Here is a 13,793-nt window from a genome sequence, read left to right on the forward strand (position 1 = left end):
TAGTGTTTTGTCCCTGGCTAATGGCTTTCCTGGGAGACTGCAGGTGCCTCCATAGACAGGCCAGTCCAAAAGGAGGTTAACCCAGAACTTGGCACTGCAGTGATGCAAATGAAGCCCTTTCCTGTTGTCCCGACAACTTTCCAAGCCTCTGCTGCTGCTCAGCCAGGGATTTGCTTTTACTGGAAAAAATATAAAAACCAAAACACAACTTTCTTGAGTTTGGAAATGATACCCACCCTCCTCTGAGCATCCTGAAGTGCAGGGAATCCAAACCCATCTGATATCACCAAATCTGGTGCTGGTATCGGCTTGGCCCTCTCCGCCACCCCCAGCAGTGTTGGGCACCTCTAGGACTTTCTGTCCCCACCTGAAGCCCTCACAGTGTCCCCAGCACCACCAGCTCACAGTAGCCTCCAGGCAAATCCCTTCTTTCTCCTGGTGGAAAACACCCCAAGGCTCAGCTCAGGCACCACCCACAAACTGATTTTCAACTTCTCCAAGTGAAACCAGGAGAGAGATCTTGGCTCCTGCTGGTTGTGATCTTCAATGCAAAGTTTATTTAACCCCCCCAAAAAGGCATTTTCATGCAGAATCTTTTGGTTCATAAAAGAAGTCATTCCGCAGCAGCCACCTGACAACCCTCCCCCCCAAACCGAGAAATAAAGTGACCCCAGAGTGCACAAAACCAAACGAACCATCCAACTCCAACAGAGAAAAGTGGTTCCTATCATTCCATACAATATGGAAACATTTGGCAAATACAGCTGACCTTGCAGTTCCTGTCCCTTAAGCACTTTAGAGCTGGTTTGGCCTCCAACCCTTGGGTTGCCTGTCAGGAAAACAGACACAGGTCCTCGTGCTGCAGGGCCTGGGGACTCTCCAAGGGGTCCAAACCAGGTGCAGAAAGCTGCCACATCAGTGTTTGGAAGTGGGCAATATAAATATAAAACATGGATACAAATGGGTTCTTTGCACAGAAAATATCATCTCTCAAGGCACTTGGGGTGATGGCCACATGTCCACTCGTGGGCTCCCAACAGGCTTCTCCAGCCACCGAGGAAGGACAGGAAGGAGGCACCAGAGAAGTCCTGGTGCTGCCATCCAAGAGGGGTTTAACCCCACTGCTGTCCCAAACACCCCAGAGGGGTTTCTCCTGGCTGATGGTGCTTCTCCTTGGTGAGGGTGACACCACAGGGGCTGCAGTCTCCCTGGGATGGCTCGGGGCTGGGTTTGGCCAGGAGGGAGGTGCATAGATGGGCCAGGGCTTAGGCTGCTCCGGCCAGTGCTGGGCTCCCTCGTCACGCCAGCAGCCCCAGCCGGGTCACCTTGGCCGACAGGAAGGAGTGGATGATGAAGACAATGGTCTTGGGGCAGGAGTGAAGGTCCAATTGCTGCAAAAAAAGGAAAGGAGGTATGTTTGCAATGGGGAGAGCTGTTCCTGTAGCAGCCAGCTTCCAGCCAGGGACCACCCAGAGCTCCCCAAACCCACCACAGCTTTACTGGGGCCCTGGGAAGGGCTGTGCACCCTGGCTGGGGCGGGCAGACAGGGCCATGTGTCACCCCCGTGCCAGGCAGGATGGGTGCAGTGAGCAGAGTAGGTGCTCTGCTCCCCCTCTGCCCCCAGGAGTGCGGGTGGGGATGCTGAAGGCAAAGCCAACTCACAATCTCTCCCTCCGGCCCACCAAAATCCAGGTAGAGCATCTTGGTGCCGTCATCCGAGGACATCTGCAGCTTCTCGAAGGGCTGCTGGAGCAGGATGGTCCTGCTGAGCCCGGGCTCACTGGTGGAGATGGTGAAGCCCTTGTCGATGTGGACGGTCAGAGTGCAGTCCTGCCCCTTCCACGTGCAGGCTGAGGACAGGGACGGGACAGGAGTGAGCCGGCGGTCCCGCTGCCCCCCCAGCTTCCCCAGGCCCTCCTGGCCCCCGCTGACCTGCCGAGACCTCCTGGGCCAGCTCGGCGGCGCCGTGGGTGCCGTCAACCAGCAGGCGCGTCCACAGGGTGAGCTCTCGGGGGCTCTCCAGGCTGAAGAGATGGGTCTGCACACCCAGGCGGCCGCCGGCGCGCAGCGCGAAGGAGCGTTCGGCCTCGTACAGCGCCGAGCCCTTGGCCGGCCCCGAGTGCACCAGCCTGCGGCACGGCCGGCGTTCAGCACCGCGCCCCGCACGGCCCCGGCCCCGCCGCGGCACCGTCCCTGCACCGCACCCTGCACCACCCCAGTGCTGCACCCCTGCACCGCAACATCCCAGCACCGCGCACTGCCCATCAGCACCGCACCTCAGCAGCGCTCCTCACACAGCTCAAGCTCCGCTGCACAGCCCCAGCACAGCCCTGCATCCTGCATCCCGCACAGCCCCAGCACTTCTCCGCACCCTGCATCCCGCATCCCACACAGCCTCAGCACTGCCCCGTATCCCGCACAGCCCCGCCTCCTGCACGGCTCCGGCAGAGCCGCAGCATTGCCCCACATCCCGCAGAGCTCTAGCACAGTCCCAGCACAGCCCCAGCCCAGCCCCGCATCCCCGCAGCCCGCACGGCCCCGTTGCCTCATCCCGCTGCGCTCCGCGGTGGAGGCACGGCGGGGCCGCCAGGGGGCGCTGCAGCCCCGCGAATGAGGCCCCGCAGCGCCCGCGCCGGACCCGCCCCCGCCCAAACCCCGCCCCGAGACCACGCCCGAGACCACGCCCGAGGCCACGCCCCACACGCTGAAGCCCCGCCCCAGCCCTGCCCGAACCCCGCCCCGAATCCCTCCCTCAACACCCGCCCAAACCCCCGGCCCATCCCCGCGACTCAGCGCCGCTGTGCGCACTGCCCTGTCACCACCCCTCCCCGGGACACTGTCACCGCGCCCTAAGCCCCCGCACTATGCCCGAGACTGTGCCGACAACCCTTGGACACTGTCACCATCCCCACTGCTCTGCCACCACCCCTGGACTCGACCATCACCAGCCCCTGCCACCGCCCTGGAGTTCTGTCCTGACCCTCCGCCCCTGACACCATCCCTGGTCACTGTCACTGTTCTGGGGGTCTGACACCAGCCCTGGGTTCTGCCCTGACTCGCAGACCCTCCCACTGCCCCCAGGGACTGCCACCACCCTATCCTTGGGCGGGGCAGGAAGGCACTGAGCAGGTGGCCCCTACCTGGTGGCGATGAGGGGGTAGCTGTGTGTGGGCTTGCCCAGGGCGTCCCGGCTCTGTGGGAGGCTCCCGTACAGCAGCAGCTCCTTCTCTGTGAGCACGGCCAGCAGGTTCCTGGTGCCGGCGCTAGGGAGCTGCAAAGGGACTGGGTCAGGGCCCCGGGCAGCACGGTGACACGAGGTGGCGAGGGACCGGGGGCTACCTGCTCCGTCAGCCAGCCCACGTGCTTGACGTCCCGTCCGGCCACCGTGCCAGCCCCGGCCAGCTGTGCCCGCAACTCCTCCTTCACCCGCGGCAGCAGCGCGGCCGCGTTGGCCTGGATGGCGCCGAGCCACGACTGCGCCGTGGCCTCGTCCTTCGCCCGCAGGAAGAGGGCAACGCGCCCGTCTGCCGAGCACACCTCCAGGTACCTGCAGGGACACGGCCCCCATGAGTCCCTGCCCGCCCCCGGCTCCCCGGGGCACCGCGGGGCCACCCCCGGCGCCACACGCTGACCTGTGCTCCGGGTCGGTGGGGAGGCACTTGCGGGACACGTAGCACATCTTCAGAGGGACGCTCCGGCTCTCCCGGAGCTCCCGAGGGGGCAGCAGCGGGGATGATCGCTTCTGCTGGGCAGCAGGAGACGGGTCCCAGCTGACCGTCGCCCCCGCCGAGGAGTTCTTGAAGTAGGGCGAGATCTCCTTCATGTACTTTACTGGAAGAGAGGCAGCACCCGCTGAGGACATGGCACAGGCCAGCCTCATCCTACCCTGCTGAAAGCCCTGCGCTCCGTCTGCATCACCTGGTGACCCTCCATTAGCTCCCCAGAGCTGCCACCCCTGGCTGCTGCAGGTGCAGGGGTGGCACTGGAGGGTGAGGTCACACAGGGAGTGACATAGAATCACCGAACGGTTTGGGTTGGAAGGGACCTTAAAGATCATCCCATTCCAACCCCTTCATTCCATTTATTGGGGAATTCAAGCAGCATTAAAGGACCTTCATGCTGGCACATTCATGCCAGAGCCTGTAGAGGATAAGGGGAAGATCTGTGCAGATGTCAGTGGGGTTTCCTGCATGGGGCAGGGGGATGGAGCACTCTGTGGCTCTGGGGAGGATTGAGGGTTTGTACACTAACCCCAGGAATGGTAAAGGTCCTGCTGGTAGAGACAATTATGGGAGGCTGTGCCCTCAGTGATAAGAGCAATTGCTTTAGGAACATAAGATCTTTGCTTATCACAGAATCACAGAATTGTCTGGGTCGGAAGGAACCTTAAAGCCCATCTCAATCCAGCCCCTGCCATGGGCAGGGACACCTTCTACTGTCCCAGGTTACTCCAAGCTCCATCTAACCTGGCCTTGGACACTTGCAGGGATCCAGGGGCAGCCACAGCTTCTCTGGGCACCCTGTGCCAGGGCCTGCCCACCCTAACATAACACTGTGAACCCTCCCAGTACCTCAGCCCCACCATCCCAGCCTGGGGAGCTCTGCAAGAGCGATAAAAATGGCCTTTTCCCCCTTTTTCCTTCCTTTTAATCCAGATCAGTTCACAGAGCCAGGCCTGAGCAGTTCCCTGGGGCAGCACACATAGCCAGGGGTGGGGAATGGGAAAGAGTCCCAGGCCAAAATTACACAGTCCAAACTGTGCTGGTACAGCCAGTCCTGCTGCCAGCTGAGGAACAGCCCTCAAATACCCTGGCTTGGCCCCAGGAAAAGCCTTGGAGAGCGTGCTCTCCTCTTGCACAGCCCTGCCCTGTGAGCCTCAAACCAGGGACAAGAAATCAGTCCCCCTCAGCCTGGCTCCAGAGCCAGAGGCCTCAGAGCCACGCTGGGATAGCAGCTGGCTCCAGAGGTTTGGGGGAAGGAGGAGATGAAAGGCACCACAAATTGATGGGGCCCCACAGCCACATCCTGAAAATGAGTTTGGCAATGCTGGCTGAAAAACTCTGGCTGAGCAGGCAGGATGCCAGTCCTGGTCGTGCTCTGGGGCAGTGAGGGACCAGCTACTGACTCCAGGGAAGGGTTTCCCTTTGGAGGCCCTTAGGAAAACACCACAAGACACACACATGCCTGCAGCCACGTCCCCAGCCATCCTGGCTGTTCCACTCCAGGTCCAAGCCAGCAGAGTGAGTGGCAGGATGGGGGACACGAGCTCGGCTATACAACCAACACTTGTAGGTGGCTGGATGGGCCCAGCTCCATCGCTGCAGCCAGGCCACAGCAGCCTGGTGTGCTGCCAGAAAGGAGCCCTTTTCCCACCACAATTGAGTCTGCACGTAGAGCCACCCACTCCCAAACTTCCCCTGGCCACCACCACCCATCTTCCCCGGAGGTGACTGCCCCAAGGCTGCCAGAGCTCCAGGAGTGTTTGAACAAGGCTCTTAGGGATGCACAGAGTGGGATTGTTGGGGTGTCTGTGCAGGACCAGGGGTTGGACAGGATCATCCTCGTGGGTCCCTTCCAACTCAGCCTATTCTGTGCTCTCCCCTTTCATTCCTGTCCCAGTGAGCTCCCTAAAACCCCAAATGCTGACAGCCCAGCAGGAGCTGCGGGAGCCGAGCCCCGCGGTGCTCTGCGGGACACGGCTATAAATGGGCACTGGGCTGTGCCACGTGGGCCGGGTCACCCCGCGGCGGCCCCGGGGCCAAGGCGGCGGCGGGGGGACACCGGCCTCGTGCCCTGCGCCTCCCGCTACAAAAATAGCCACGTTCCCGCAGGCATCCGAGCCATTCATCTTGGCAGCGGGGACCTGCCATTATCCCGGTGCCTGGGAACTAATTGGAGTTCAGAAAGATGCCATTGAGCCGCTGAAACCCGAGCGGTGTCCCTGCGCCAGCCCCTGGCTCCCCGGGCACGCGGGGACGTCACCGGCATTAGCTGGGCGGTGGCGGGGTCACGTCCCGAGGGAGCCGCAGAGCACAGGAGCGGTGCCCACTCCGGGAAAGGGCACGGAGAGTGAGGCAACAGGCGGCGTGTGTGTCCCGGGTACGCGGCTTTAAGGAGCGTTTCAGGCTGGTCGGGAAGCACGGGGGGTCCAGAGCCAGCATGGGGAGCTGCGGTGCTCCCCGGCCAAGGCCATGTCACCATCCCCTGGGAGCTGCTGTCCCCTCCAGTGACCCCAGCACTGGCTTCGCAGTGGGTTAACTTACACTTCTGCCAGTCCCTTCACTGCAATTGGTAATGAATTGATTAATTACCTCCATATCATTAAAGCAGACAACTCAGACCCTATCACACATCACCTCTGCTAGTGGTAACTGTAATTCTCTAACTTTTTTTTCTAATTAGCACCTTGCAGAGCTGGGGCTCCTGCCTGCTCCCTGGCAGCCTGCACCCTCCAAAAACCACTGGGCAGCAATGCTGCCTGGATACTGTTGGCTTAAAGCCACCTGCAGCAGGCACACAGCCCTCCGTGCCTGCTGGGCTGATCCACATGGCCTCCAAAGCCACATGGGCTCTCCAGGGAAAGAGCCCGTCCCACTGATCCTCCCCAGAACAGAGGACAGGGGACAAATAGGACCTTTAACTGCTCAGGGCTTTGCACTAACTGGGGAACAGCAGAAGTCTCTGGGTGTGCGGCCACCCATCCCATGCCAGGACAGTGTCTCTGCAAGGGACCAGGGGTTCCCAGTCACTGGAGCATCCCATGTCTCCTGAACCCTGGAGAGCTGCACCAGGGACATGTTTAACCAAAGGCCCTGGATCTGCCTCTGTGTTGCAACTGTTTGTGGGTTGTTTTTTTTTTTTTTCTCCCCAGCATGCCAGAAAGGGGCAGAACCATCAAAATTCCTTGGTTTTACTTGGATAGAAATTCTCCCTCTCCATCACTCACATGGACAATCACAACCCAACCACTCCTGGCACCCTGGATCCTGAGTCAGCACAACCTGCCCCACACATCCCCATGGCTCAGCACTGCTCAGAGCCAAGCCTGACCTGCAGAGCTTCACTGAGGAGCCACAATGCTTCCTCCAGACAGGAAAACAGACATGGACACCCAGAGCAGGTTCAAGAACACCCTCCCATTCCTTGGGTCACCAGCACACTCTGCTCCAACCTGCACATCACAGTGTGGATTCGAAGAAGAGGTTCCAGACTCCATTTCTGGTCAGGAGTAGGATGGTGCTGCTGTTTCTCTTGCCAAAATCTTCCCAGCAGCATTTACACAGCTCAGCAAGGCCACCACATCAGGAAATCTTCCAGAGAGCTCCTGGAGATCGAGTGCTGGCCCTACAGAGATGCTAATTCCACCTCTGGCTGGTCCCTCCCTGCCTCAGGATTAATGACACAAATTGGCATGTTAAACTGGGGGCTGAGCAAACACACATCCGAAAGAGACACCCTGAAAGGACCTGCCAGCTCCAACCCTGATGTGCTTCCAAAACGGTCAACACAGTCCCCAGCACCCCACCCAGGCCCTGCCCCTGGCTCCAGGCAGGAACACAACAGCAGCTCCTGTCCCAGCTGCCTCAGCCCAAGTCCTTCCACCCCAGGAGGAAATTGCCATGGGATGCTGCAGGGTGAGGCACCACTGCTGTCCCTCCTGCCCCAGGATCCCGTCCCAGCACTCAGTGCCACATTCCATGCCCCAGCTCTCTGCTAAACATTCCTGTGAGCTGCACTGTCAGCAGGCAGATCATGGGACAGCCCTCTGTGTTTCCAGGGAGGAGAAATAAACCCAGGAAACTCCCTAGGGAAAGCAAAGCTTCAGAGCAGCGAGGTGTGGAGGTGGCAGATGTGCCCCATCTCCTCTTGGCATCATCCCCGGGGCAGACCCAAAGCCTTCCTTCCCACAGTTATGGCAAGCAGCACTCCAGAGAATCCCCAGCCCCACTCTCTCCCAGCACCCATTTTTCTGAATTTCAAACTTCCATGCAATTACTTGGCCAAGCAAATCCTAAAGAGCAGCAACAGCCCCAGGAGCACCCCTATGGCAAATAATTCATGGATGTGAGATGCCCACAGCTACCCCAACTCCTCCTCCCCATTTTCCCCCCATGACAATCCAGCACAGGGGCCTCACCAGGAAAACCATTCCTGTCCCCAGAACCCTTCCCAGGGAAGCTGGAAGGATGTTTATCAGCTTTCCCCCTGCCACGGAGAGTCTCTGGATTCCAAGCAATGAAAATAAGGAAAAAAAACAAGGGGAAAATAAGGCAAGTGAGAGCAACTTTCCCCGAAATAACAATGTAATATAAATACAGTCCAATTCCTCCTGCAAATACCAAGAGAGTAGCTTGGCACATCCAAAAAAAATCTTGGCAGGACACAGGGAGAGGTATCTGCATGTCCTCACGCCTGGGCAGCAATGACACCCAGGAGCCTGAGGCCAAGCTGAGCAGCCCAGGGTGAAATCTGCACGTGGAGCCACTGCTGAAATTCACATTAAAACATATCACCCCCAGCTCTGCCACTCTGGAGAGGCTCAGCCCAGCTCACTGCCCTATGAGGAGGTGCCAGCTCTCCCAGTTTTGTTACCTGCTGCAATGCCACCTGCAAACCACCCTAAAAATTCCAAATTCCAGGAATGACTGCAGCCAGGAGCAGCAAGGAATGAACCAACACTGGCTGTGCCAAACACTCTGGTTTAGCACTCAGAGCACCATAAGGAAAGCTGGAGCCACACCTGGCACCATGCAGGGACCAGAAAGTGTCTAAGCAATGTTAAGGTGCTCTTTTTTAAGCTCTGCCTTCTCCAAGCAGGAGAAAGCAACAGGGATCCCCCCCAGTTTAACACCCTTCAGACACTTTAAGGCCACCCCCTGCCACCTCTCCCTGGGGCAGGGTGTTTGACCAGCCAGCTCCTGGAGAGCCACAAGGCAGGGCCAGCACCTCCACAGGGCAGTGACAGCCTGACCATGGCACAGTGCCAGCCCCACCACCCCCATGGCAGAGCTGCACTGTGCCAGCAAACCCAAAAACAGGGAGGGGATGGAGAGGCATCACATTTATCTGTGACATCAGTGAGCAGATGAGAAGCAGATATTCCTTCCCTGCTCTGGCTGGACCCCAGCAACATCAGATACAAACTCATACCAGAGCTCCAGACTGCTGTAGTGGAAGCCAGCACAGCCCCAGTCTCCTCCCAAGGGGACCTGCTGGGAGTTTAAATTAATTAAGAAGCCCAGTAGGTCATACCTGAGCTCAGCAAGCTACAGCAAAGGCCCTGCCTGCAGCTGCCTCCTGCGGGGGGGGGCCGGGGCTGGATCCCAGGGGATGGAGGAGAGGGAAGGGTCCAGGGAGAGAAATTGCTCTCTCCAGAAAGGGCAGCTCCTCTCCACCTCTGGCAGGAGCTCTGGCAGAAAGGAAACCCACGCCAAAGGATGAACAGAAAATAACAGAGGGAGGGTGGTCTGAGAGCAACGGCTCCAGGCAGGAATTTTGCAGACTCACAAAGAAAGAAGCTCTTGTATTTCTCTTTGGTCAGAAAAAAAAACAACAAAACCACCCCACCAACAACCCTATCTGCTCCCAGCAGCTGTGCAGAGCAGCACATTCCTCCAGCTGAACCGTGGTCCTGAGGCTCCCAGGAGAGGAGGAACCCACAGCAGAAAGGGCTGAGCGAAGCTAAAAATGAAAATCTGGAGCTGAGACAATCTGAGGAAGGCACAGGAAAGCTGAAGCCACAGTGGTTGCTGGCAGCACAGCACACAGAACTGCTTTGTCCAGGGATAGCCCGGAGCACTGTCCTCAAACCAAACCTCCCTCTGGCACCTGGGAAAGGTCTCTAGTGCCAAGACCCCCCCCCGTTAAACCAGGTGACCTCAGGGAGTGGTTGGAAGTGAAGGGAGGGGAAGGCTCCTTTCCTGAGGGACAGATCTGGGATGCTCATCCCAGCCTGGCCAGGCTGGCAGAGGGTGGGCAAACATGGACAGATGTGATGTGAAGGGTAACCAGAGAAGAATGGGGTCTCTCCCTCAGGACTCTCATGGTCCCATCCCATCAACCCTCACACAGTCCCTGAGAAGGGCTCCCCTCAGGGCTGGGAGACACCAGGGATCATCTGCCTGTTTCCAAGGGGGAGCTTGTTCCCAGGGAACAGCCTGCTCCAGGGTGGCAAAGGCTGCATCCCTGGGAGGTTTGTAGCCTTAGCTTCCAGGGATCCCCTGGGCAGGCAGCATCCTCTGGATGGGTAGTTCCTGAGCAGGCCCTGCCTCAACCCCCACCAGCCCAAAACCCACCCAGCAAACCCCAAGGTGCTCAGCAGGAGTGGGGGGCCAGTGCACCCTCTCCCCATTGGCATAAACCTACAGCAGCCAGGAATGTGGGTTTAAATTAAAACCATGGGAAAAGCAGAAAATATTTTCTCTTGCCCCAGGAACTGCAGACGTGGGGGTGATGCTGTGCAATGAAAGAATCCCATATCCCAGAAACTTTTCCCACACCTCCCACTGCTGCCTGCCCGAGGTCCCACAGCAGGGAGACAGTGCCTCTGGGCATGGAGCACTGGCACACGCATCCCTCCCTCTCCGGAAGGAGACAGGGAGATCCCTGCAGTTACCTCCAGCTCTCCGGATGAGCAGGCAAATTACTCTGCATATGTTGTTTTCCATTTGAAAGAGTATGCAAATGCAGCTGCAGATGATATGTCCTCCCTATGCCATCCCAGCAGAGGAGGACCCTTCTGCCCCCCTCACATCCTTGTCTCCTACCTTCCAGGATCACTTCCTTGCCCGTCTTCTTGAGGGCCTGCACAGCCTCATCGTGCGTGGCCTCGGACAGGTCGGTGCCGTTGACGGCGAGGATGGCGTCCCCCACGTAGAGCGCCTCAGTCTGATCCGCCGCCAGCCCCTTAAAGATCTTGGAGATCAAGATGGGCATTTTATTCTCTCGGCCACCTTGAAACACAAGAGACAGGGAGCGGTTGTGGCTGCAGGAATGCTCGCAGGAGTGGGCGGGAGGGGGATGCTCTGGTACCAGATGGTCCCAGCAAGGCTGAGCCTTTCTGCTGGCACTCAGTGCACTGTGCCAGGTCAGCCCACTGCCCACTCCCCCAGATACCCACAGGACACCTGTACCAACCACAGCAGCCAAAGTACCGTGAGACTTTACAGCTCCAAAACCACTCAGACTGGTCACAGATTATTCACAGAGCGAACATGTAACCTGGCCATCTCCCCATCGGTTTTGGCAGGAAAGCGTATCTTTATTTGCATTATTAATCATGTGAGCTGAGCAACTATCCTGGCTCTGAGGACTTAATGATCTCAACAGATAAGACAGCTAAATGTTTTTGGAGAGGCCACGGAGCCAGGGAGAGATGAACCAATCTGGCTGTGTGTTCCTGTCCACACAGCAGCCCTATTTACCGGCTGCTCATCTCTATCCCAACTAAAGGAATGCTATTCAAACTCCCGGCGGCTTCAGGAGATCAATTTGCACGTTGACTTTTGAACCCGCAGGGAGATCCGAGCTGCCTCCGTGCCATGGCTCAGGGATGCAGCAGCCTGCCCGTGGCGGCCAGGGATCAGCAGTGCCCGAAGTGCCCTGCGCCCCGGGACAGCCTGTCCCGAGGAGTCTCCCAGAGATGATCCTCATCCCAGAGGGAGATGCTGAGGCCAGCCCGCTGTCACTGCCCGCCCCGGGCTGCTCCTGGCCAGTGCCACAGGCATTTCCTCGCTCAGCCGCCTGCCAAGCCCTGCGAGGGCTCCGGTTATCAGCTGTCAGAGGCCCCGGCGGGGGCTGCTCCGTCCCTGCGGCAGCGGCTCCTCGCCCGGCTGCCAGCGCCGAGAGCCCTGCCAGGGCTCAGAACCTCCGCCAGCCCGGCTCTCGCTCGGTTCCCCGCTCTGCTGCCAGCCCCAAGCCACGTCCCGCGGCAGGACATTCACCCCCGGGTGACACCCAGTGTCCCTCCGTGAAACACGGCTGGCACACGAACAGTGACGTGCCAGCACCCGCTGAGGAGTGATGTCCTGCCCTGCCAAGGTTGCCCCACCCTTCACAACAGCTTCCACTGTCCAGTTTTGATGGCAACTTCTTCTTTTCCAAATACGTCACTGAACCAAGGGAAGTTTCTCCTTTCCTAGGAAAGCCACACGGCAAGCAATAATTTGGCAGCCAAGGGGTGGTTACGAAAGGGGGTTTTGTGCTTCCCAAAAAAAGGGCTGGCAGGCTGGGGCGCCCTGCAGACAGGGCCAGCAGTGTCGATCCAGTTCCAGCACCCACACATCCACACTGCAAAACCTCCCCACTTCCAGAGAGAGCCGGAGGCTGCGGCTATACCCCCTCTGAGCTGGGAGGAGAAGCCACGTCAGGAGGCGAGAGCTGCCCTGTCAGTGCCCCCGGGGCTGCCGAGCCCGCTGCCTTTCACAGCCGCGCTCCGTGACAGCCCTGTCCCTGTCTCCCCGCTGCCCTTTCCATCCTGCTGTCACAGATTCCAACACGCTCGGAGCTGCGTGAAAACCAAAGGCAGGCAGAAAGGCAGGAACACCACCCCTGCCCTAAGAAGTTTCCAGCCTGAAGTTCAGCGAGTCACCAAGGAGCGGGACAGCTCGGGAGGGAAAACAGACACTAAACAGGGAGGCTTCCCGCTGCCCCGCTTCCCGGGAGCACACATCACCGCCCGAGTGCGCTGCTTTAACACCCACCCAGCGCCGGCACATCTCCAGGGCCTTTACATCGCTCCCTTCGTTTGGCTGACAGTTTTAAAGGGGCATTTCCCAACTCAGGAAGACGGTGGGACAAGGACACGCCGGCCCAGCCCTCCCTTTGGCTGCAAAAGGGCAACTTTCGTGTAACGGGGTGTCCCCCTGCACCCCACCTGGCCCGTGAGACAGCGCTCTGCCCGTGGGTGCGGGGGGCATGGGAGCCCTCTCCGGCCCACAAACCCTGAGGTCCCTCACCCCGGCCGGGGCACGGCGGGCAGGCACTGGCCGGTCACTCCAAATCATCGCTCTTTCCGTAAGCTGGGAATGGTCCGGGTCCCGTCACTGCCACGTGTCCCCTCCCCGCCCTGAGCTGGGGCTGGGGGATGTGAGGACCCCGACCCCAGCCCCGCTCCCCGCGGGGTTCGCTCCGAGCGAGCCGCGGGACGGCAGCAGCAACAGGTCCCGGGCCCGGAGCCCCTCTCCCCCCGCCGCCCCGGGACCCCCCGGGCCCGGCCTCACCTTTGATGCTGATGCCGAGCCCCCCCACGTCCTGCTTGACGACGCGCACGGTGCGCCTGATGTTGGCGAGCGCCTCGGGCGCGGCGGAGCCCGGCTCGCCGCCGTTCAGCTGCGCCGCCGGGGCCTCGGGGCCGGGCCCGGGGCCGTCTGCCGGGCTGACCCCCAGCACGTCCTCGGCCAGGGTGAGCAGGACGCGGAGCCACTGCCCGCCGGGGCCGCGCAGCTCCAGCAGCCCGGTGCGCGGGGCGCGCCTGCCCGCCGCCATCTTCGCGCGCTCCGCGTCCCACACGGCCCCGCGCCGCCCCTCACCGTCCGCCCCTCACCGCCCCTCAGCGCCCTGCCTGTCCCACACCGCCCCTCAGCGCCCTGCCTGTCCCACACCGCCCCGCACCGCCCCTCAGCGCCCTGCCTGTCCCACACCGCCCCTCACCGCCCCTCAGCGCCCTGCCTGTCCCACACCGCCCCGCACCGCCCCTCAGCGCCCTGCCTGTCCCACACCGCCCCGCACCGCCCCTCACCGCCTGTCCCACGCCGCCCCTCACCGCCCCTCAGCGCCCTGCCTGTCCCACACCG

General features: G+C 60.3%; 1 protein-coding gene across 1 annotated transcript; it reads right to left on the minus strand.

The window, feature by feature from the left end:
• Positions 1 to 424: 424 nt before the first annotated feature.
• On the minus strand, positions 425 to 13,485 carry SNTA1 (syntrophin alpha 1; the record flags this gene model as incomplete). The annotated part of the gene is made up of 8 exons (XM_083873226.1): positions 425 to 1,391; positions 1,663 to 1,850; positions 1,933 to 2,129; positions 3,141 to 3,271; positions 3,340 to 3,547; positions 3,633 to 3,831; positions 10,767 to 10,952; positions 13,221 to 13,485. The coding sequence occupies 8 exons, from the start codon at positions 13,483 to 13,485 to the stop codon at positions 1,299 to 1,301; spliced, it is 1,467 nt and encodes a 488-aa protein (XP_083729352.1). The 3' UTR covers positions 425 to 1,298.
• Between the last annotated feature and the right edge of the window lie 308 nt (positions 13,486 to 13,793).

The sequence above is a fragment of the Zosterops lateralis genome (genome assembly GCF_965231275.1).
Source record: "Zosterops lateralis genome assembly, chromosome: 16".
In the NCBI taxonomy this organism is placed as follows: Eukaryota; Metazoa; Chordata; class Aves; order Passeriformes; family Zosteropidae; genus Zosterops; species Zosterops lateralis.